Source organism: Sardina pilchardus, chromosome 22 (genome assembly GCF_963854185.1).
Source record: "Sardina pilchardus chromosome 22, fSarPil1.1, whole genome shotgun sequence".
In the NCBI taxonomy this organism is placed as follows: Eukaryota; Metazoa; Chordata; class Actinopteri; order Clupeiformes; family Clupeidae; genus Sardina; species Sardina pilchardus.
The window spans coordinates 2897514-2905013 of NC_085015.1; the positions used below are offsets into that span (position 1 = coordinate 2897514).

Below are 7500 nucleotides of genomic sequence, written 5' to 3' on the forward strand. Positions count from 1 at the left end.
GAAATAGTAGCCTATTCAAAAGTATCTTGTTATATTAAAAAGACTACAATGTTTTGACTAAAACTTGACTAAGATACCTTGAGTTTTCTTTTGACTAAAACGAGACTAAAATTATGAGACTCTTAGTCGACTAAAACTAGACTGACAAAAATGATATTTGAATGACTAAATATGACTAAGACTAAAAAGAACATTTCGTCACAAGACTAAGACTATGACTAAATTAAAAATAGGTGACAAAATTAACACTAGTGTGAGCCCATTATGCATGCCTCTGTCTGTGTGTGTTACCTCTACAAGCACAAGTGCACAGGTGTGTGTAGGTGTAGGTGTACTGTAAGTGTGTGTATGCGTGTGTGTGAGTTTGTGTGTGTAGGTGTGTGTGTGTGTGTGTGTGTTACCTCTGCAGGCAGCAGTGCGTAGGTGCGTGTGTGTGTGTGTGTGTGTGTGTGTGTGTGTGTGTGTGTTACCTCTGCAGGCAGCAGTGCGTAGGTGTGTGTGTGTGTGTGTGTGTGTTACCTCTGCAGGCAGCAGTGCGTAGGTGTGTGTGTGTGTGTGTGTGTGTGTGTGTGTGTGTGTGTGTGTGTGTGTGTGTGTGTGTGTGTGTGTGTGTGTGTGTGTGTGTGTGTGTGTGTGTGTGTGCGTGTGTTACCTCTGCAGGCAGCAGTGCGTAGGTATGTGTGTGTGTGTGTGTGTTACCTCTGCAGGCAGCAGTGCGTCTAGGTGTGTGTGTGTGTGTGTGTGTGTGTGTGTGTGTGTGTGTGTGTGTGTGTGTGTGTGTTACCTCTGCAGGCAGCAGTGCGTAGGTGTAGAACTGCTTGAGTCCCGCTACCAGCGCATCCTGTGATGTCACCACGTACTCCACGAAGGGGTGTGTGAGCGCGAACCAATCAGAGCCTCCCGACACCTCAAGGCCTTCTGGGATACCGCGCTCCCCCAGACGCCACATGTGGTTATCACACTCATGGAACAGCCGGTCCAGACCCTGCTTCTTAATGAACCTACACACACACACACACACACACACACACACACACACACGGTTATCACACTCATGGAACAGCCGGTCCAGACCCTGCTTCTTAATGAACCTACACACACACACACACACACACGGTTATCACACTCATGGAACAGCCGGTCCAGACCCTGCTTCTTAATGAACCTACACACACACACACACACACACACACACACACGGTTATCACACTCATGGAACAGCCGGTCCAGACCCTGCTTCTTAATGAACCTACACACACACACACACACACACGGTTATCACACTCATGGAACAGCCGGTCCAGACCCTGCTTCTTAATGAACCTACACACACACACACACACACACACACACACACGGTTATCACACTCATGGAACAGCCGGTCCAGACCCTGCTTCTTAATGAACCTACACACACACACACACACACACACACACACACACACGGTTATCACACTCATGGAACAGCCGGTCCAGACCCTGCTTCTTAATGAACCTACACACACACACACACACACACACACACACACACACACACACACACACACGGTTATCACACTCATGGAACAGCCAGTCCAGACCCTGCTTCTTAATGAACCTACACACACACACACACACACACACACACACACACACACACACACACACACACACACACACGGTTATCACACTCATGGAACAGCCGGTCCAGACCCTGCTTCTTAATGAACCTACACACACACACACACACACACACACACACACACACACGGTTATCACACTCATGGAACAGCCGGTCCAGACCCTGCTTCTTAATGAACCTACACACACACACACACACACACACACGGTTATCACACTCGTGGAACAGCCGGTCCAGACCCTGCTTCTTAATGAACCTACACACACAGACACACACGTCAAGTAGGGTGCGTGTACATGTGTGTGTGTGTGTGTGTGTGTGTGATCTTCAGATTGGGTGAAGTTGTTGCAATGTTGATCCTTATGTTGATTCTAACTGAAGAAAGACAAACATAATGTCCTGAACTGTAACTTTCCCTCTCTGTCTCTCTCTCGGTGTGTGTGTGTGTGTGTGTGTGTGTGAGAATGTTGCTGCGCTTGCATTTCTATGAGAACTAGATGGCTATCACACTTCTGAGAAACAAGTTTACAAACAAGAGAACCAGATCACTGGTTAGAGTACCGGTAAGCAAGTGTGTGTGTGTGTGTGTGTGTGTGTGTGTGTGTGTGTGTGATGAAGAGATAAGTAGAATGTGGTTCAAGTTCCGGCAAGTCAGTGGCATTACAAAGGTGTTGTGTTGGCACAGATCTATGTGTGTGTGTGTGTGTGTGTGTGTGTGTGTGTTACCTTGCATTTTCTCGCCCATGAGACTTGAGAAAGTTTTTGTCTCTGTGCTTAGAGAGGAATGCCACCAACTCATCATTAGTTCTGAAATAAGAAAACCAACAAACAAAATGTTTAAACAAAGGAAATTAATGACATCACACAGACTAAGTGATCACTCATTGGCCATTGAGAGAGGAAGTGATCACTCATTGGCCATTGAGAGAGGAAGGCACAGGCAAACATGGCTGAATATCAAATCATCTTTTGGAAATTGATTTTAATGGCTTAAGTAATAAAATTAGGAAAATTCCAACCTTTAAGGACACCAATTTTCTTTGTGAATGAATAATGTATCATAAATAAATAAATGTTCTTCCCAAAATACTTAGGTCAAAAATATTGGCACCCCTATGTAACCCTATGGGAATTTTTTTTTTTTTAAAGGCCACGTATTTCATGGATCCAGGATACTATGCATCCTGATAAAGTTCCCTTGGTCTTTAGAACTAAAATGTACCCACATCATCACACACCCTTCACCATACCTAGAGGTAGGCATGGTGTTTTGTTCAGTTTTCTTCAGTTAGCCTATTAGCCTGTTTGATGCTCATTGAACTCAATGCAAATCAAACAAGCTAATAGGCTAACGGAACAATTTATGGCGCTGAGATTGATGTACACAGGCACAGTCTCACACACACACACACACACACACCCACACACACACCTGGTGGGGAAGTCGGTGTCGCTGAGGTTGATGTAGTAGTCCCACACACACACACACACACACACACACACCTGGTGGGGAAGTCGGTGGCGCTGAGGTTGATGTAGTAGTCCCACACACACACACACACACACACACACACACACACACACACACACACACACACACACACACCTGGTGGGGAAGTCGGTGGCGCTGAGGTTGATGTAGTAGTCCCACACACACACACACACACACACACACACACACACACACACACACACACACACACACACACACACACACACACACACACACACACACACACACACACACACACACACCTGGTGGGGAAGTCGGTGGCGCTGAGGTTGATGTAGTAGTCCCACACACACACACACACACACACACACACACACACACACACACACACACACACACACACACACCTGGTGGGGAAGTCGGTGGCGCTGAGGTTGATGTAGTAGTCCCACACACACACACACACACACACACACACACACACACACACACACCTGGTGGGGAAGTCGGTGGCGCTGAGGTTGATGTAGTAGTCCCCCACACACACACACACACACACACCTGGTGGGGAAGTCGGTGGCGCTGAGGTTGATGTAGTAGTCCCCCACACACACACACACACACACACACACACACACACACACCTGGTGGGGAAGTCGGTGGCGCTGAGGTTGATGTAGTAGTCCCACACACACACACACACACACACACACACACACACACACACACACACACACACACACACACACACACACACACACACACACACACACACACACACACACACACACACACACACACCTGGTGGGGAAGTCGGTGGCGCTGAGGTTGATGTAGTAGTCCCAGGTCCAGTCGCTCATGGCCAGCAGGTCGCTCATGCTCTGCAGGTAGGCGGTGAGCAGGCTGGCGCCGCCCCAGATGGTGACCATGCGCCAGGGCGTGGCGCGCACGTTGGGGTACTGCTCCGCCATCGCCAGCACCTCACGGTGCAGGTAGTTCGACCGCTGGGGGAGACGCCACAGTTCAGAGGGGCAAGGTAGGGTGTGGTGTAGCTTAGCATAGCATAGCATAGCATAGCATAGCATAGCATAGCATAGCGTAGCATAGCATGGCATAGCGTAGCATGGCATAGCGTAGCATAGCATAGCATAGCGTAGCATAGCATAGCATAGCATAGCATAGCATAGCATAGCATAGCATAGCATGGCATAGCACAGCATAGCATGGCATAGCATAGCATAGCATAGCATAGCATAGAATAGCATAGCGATAGTTCTGTAGGGTCATTTAGAACAATAAGCTCAGTTCTGAAGGGTCAGTTTGTGTGTGTGTGTATACGTGAGAGAGTCATTATCCATCTATATTGAGGAAAACATTCAGCTTCCCTGGTGAGTGCTTCCTTCCTGTATAATTTGACCTCACTTCCTGTGACACCTCGCCTAACTTCCTGTCACTCCCAACATTCAGGATACCCCAGCAGGATAACAGATTAATTAGTTACATCTCAAGGCACACACACCTTTAATTAACAGTAACAGTTTAATTAGTGACATGAGGACACACACACACACACCTTTAATTAACAGTAACAGTTTAATTAGTGACATACGCCTCAGCAAACACACACACACACACACACACACACACACACACACACACACACACACACACACACACACACACACACACACACACACACACACACACACACACACACACACATACACACACACACACACACACACACACACACACACACACACACCTTGTCCACGTGGATGTAGTAGTAGTGGTCGCGGTGGTAGATGGCCTTGATGAGGCGCTTGAGCTGGCGGACGGCTCGGCCGTGGACCACCAGCACGAAGGCCACGCGCACCGGGTTCTCCACCTTAGACAGGTCAGCCTCCACCACATCAGCTGCCGACTGCTGCACCGCACTGGACAAGACTAGGGGGGGGGGGGGGGGGGGAGGAAGAGGAGGGGGAGATGAAGAGAGAAGGGTGGGGAGAGAAAGAGAGAAGGGGTGGGAGGAGAGAGAGAAGGAGAGGAGGGGGGAGAGAGAGAGAGAGGAAGAGGGGGGAGATGAAGAGAGGAGGGGTGGGAGGAGAGAGAGAGAAGGAGAGGAGGGGGGGAGAGAGAGAGGAAGAGGAAGAGGGGGGAGATGAAGAGAGAAGGGGTGGTAGGAGAGAGAGAGAAGAAGAGGAAGAGAGAGAAAGGGAGAGAGAGTGCGAGGGAGGGAGACAGAGAAGGGGGGATAGAGTAGGAAGAGGGGAGAGAGAGAAGGGAGGGAGGGAGAGAGAGAAGGGGGATAGAGTGGGAGGAAGGGAGAGAGAGAAGGGGGGATAGAGTGGGAGGAAGGGAGAGAGAGAAGGGAGGGAGGGTGAGAGAGAAGGGGGGATAGAGTGGGAGGGAGAGAGAGAAGGGGGGATAGAGTGGAAGGAAGGGAGAGAGAGAGAAGGGAGGATAGAGTGGGAGGAAGGGAGAGAGAGAAGGGGAGATAGAGAGGGAGGAAGGGAGAGAGAGAAGGGGGGATAGAGAGGGAGGAAGGGAGAGAGAGAGAAGGGGGGATAGAGCAGCAGAGGACAGGAAGGAGATAACGCAGAAATGAGATGGAGAGGCGTGAAGAAAGTTAGATGGAGCAATTATACACACACACACACACACACATACACGCACGCACACATACACGCACACACACACACGCGCACGCACACAGCACACACACACACGCACACACAAACACCACATATGCACATACACCACACAGACACAGCACACATGCGCATATACACCACACACACTGCTGCGCACACACACCACACACACACACACACACGCGCACACACACACACACACCAGAGAGTGGTTTCTCTCATGGTTATCACTACTCAGATGTCTCCATCTTCACAGCGGGGGAGAGAGGAGCAGCATCTCCCCATTTTCATTACCAAACACACTCTCCACACTACTCTGTGCCTCTGTGTGTGTGTGTGTGTGTGTGTGTGTGTGTGTGTGTGAGAGAGAGAGATAGAAAGACTATGTGTGCTGACAAATGCTTGAAGTTCACTGGCTTCTTACAGTTCTGAGAGTGTTTTTTTTATGTGTGTGTGTGTGTGTGTGTTTGAGGTCAAGTCATTTTTATTTCTACGGCGCATTTTTGTGTGCACATTGCACACGTACACACACATGCGTATATATTTGCACACATACATATATATATAAATGAGGGGCTGTACGTATGCTGACACTGATGTTGATGCTATCTATATGTGCCTACGTCAGTGTGTGTGTGTGTGTGTGTGTGTGTGTGTGTGTGTGTGTCCCTTTACCACACATCTACAGTGAGGAGAAAATGTATTTGATACCATGCTAAAGTTGCCTAAAAAGAGGAATATAAAATCGTCATTTGACAATTGATCTTAATGTCTTAATTCAAAAATTGAGTAAAAATAAAACCGCTAAGTACGCCAATTTTCTTTGTGATGGAAGAATGTTTCGTAAATAAATAAATGTTCTTCCTAAATGCTAGGGGGAAGTAAGTATTTGACCCCCAATGTAACCCTATGGGAATTCAACACATAGGGTTAACATAGGGGCGGGCAGATTTTTATTTTTTAAGGCCAGCTATTTTATGGATTCAGGATATTATGCATCCTGATAAAGTTCCCTTGGCCGTTGGAATTAAGATAGCCCCACATCATTACATACCCTTTACCATAGCTAGAGATTGGCATGGTGCTTTTTCCAGTAGGCCTATTAGCCTGTTTGATGCTCATTGAGCTCAATGCAAATCAAACAGGCTAATAGGCCTACTGGAAAAAGCACCATGCCAATCTCTAGCTATGGTGAAGGGTATGTGATGATGTGGGGCTATTTTAATTTCAAAGGCCAAGGGAAATTTATCGGGATGCATAATATCCTAGATCCATGAAATAGCTGGCCTTTAAAAATAAAAATCTGCCTGCCCCTATGTTAACCCTATGTGTTAAATTCCCATAGGGTTACATAGGGGGTCAAATACTTCCTTCCCCTAGCATTTAAGGAAAACATTTATCTATTTACGATACATTCTTCAATCACAAAGAAAATTGGTGTCCTTGGCGGTTTGATTTGTACTAATTTTTTGAGTTAAGGCATTAAGATCAATTGTCAAATGATGATTTTATATTCCTGTTTTAGCAAGGTATCAAATACATGTGCTCCTCACTGTATATGTGCCTACGTGTGTGTGTGTGTGTGTGTGTGTTCCTTTACCACACATCTATATGTGCCTACGTCAGTGTGTGTGTGTGTGTGTTCATTTACCACACATCTATATGTGCCTACGTCAGTGTGTGTGTGTGTGTGTGTGTGTGTGTGTGTGTGTGTTCCTTTACCACACATCTATATGTGCCTACGTGTGTGTGTGTGTGTGTGGTGTGCGTGT

At 47.5% G+C, this 7500-nt stretch overlaps 1 protein-coding gene across 1 annotated transcript in view; it reads right to left on the bottom strand.

The window, feature by feature from the left end:
- The window catches only part of xylt2 (xylosyltransferase II), a 26195-nt gene that overhangs the window by 7956 nt on the left and 10739 nt on the right, over positions 1-7500 (bottom strand). Inside the window, exons 4-7 of the mRNA XM_062526773.1 lie at positions 4840-5021; positions 3876-4078; positions 2348-2428; positions 785-1001 (exon numbers count right to left, since the gene is read on the bottom strand). Of these exons, the coding sequence (XP_062382757.1) occupies positions 785-1001; positions 2348-2428; positions 3876-4078; positions 4840-5021 (683 nt within the window). The remainder of the gene's footprint in view (positions 1-784; positions 1002-2347; positions 2429-3875; positions 4079-4839; positions 5022-7500) is intronic.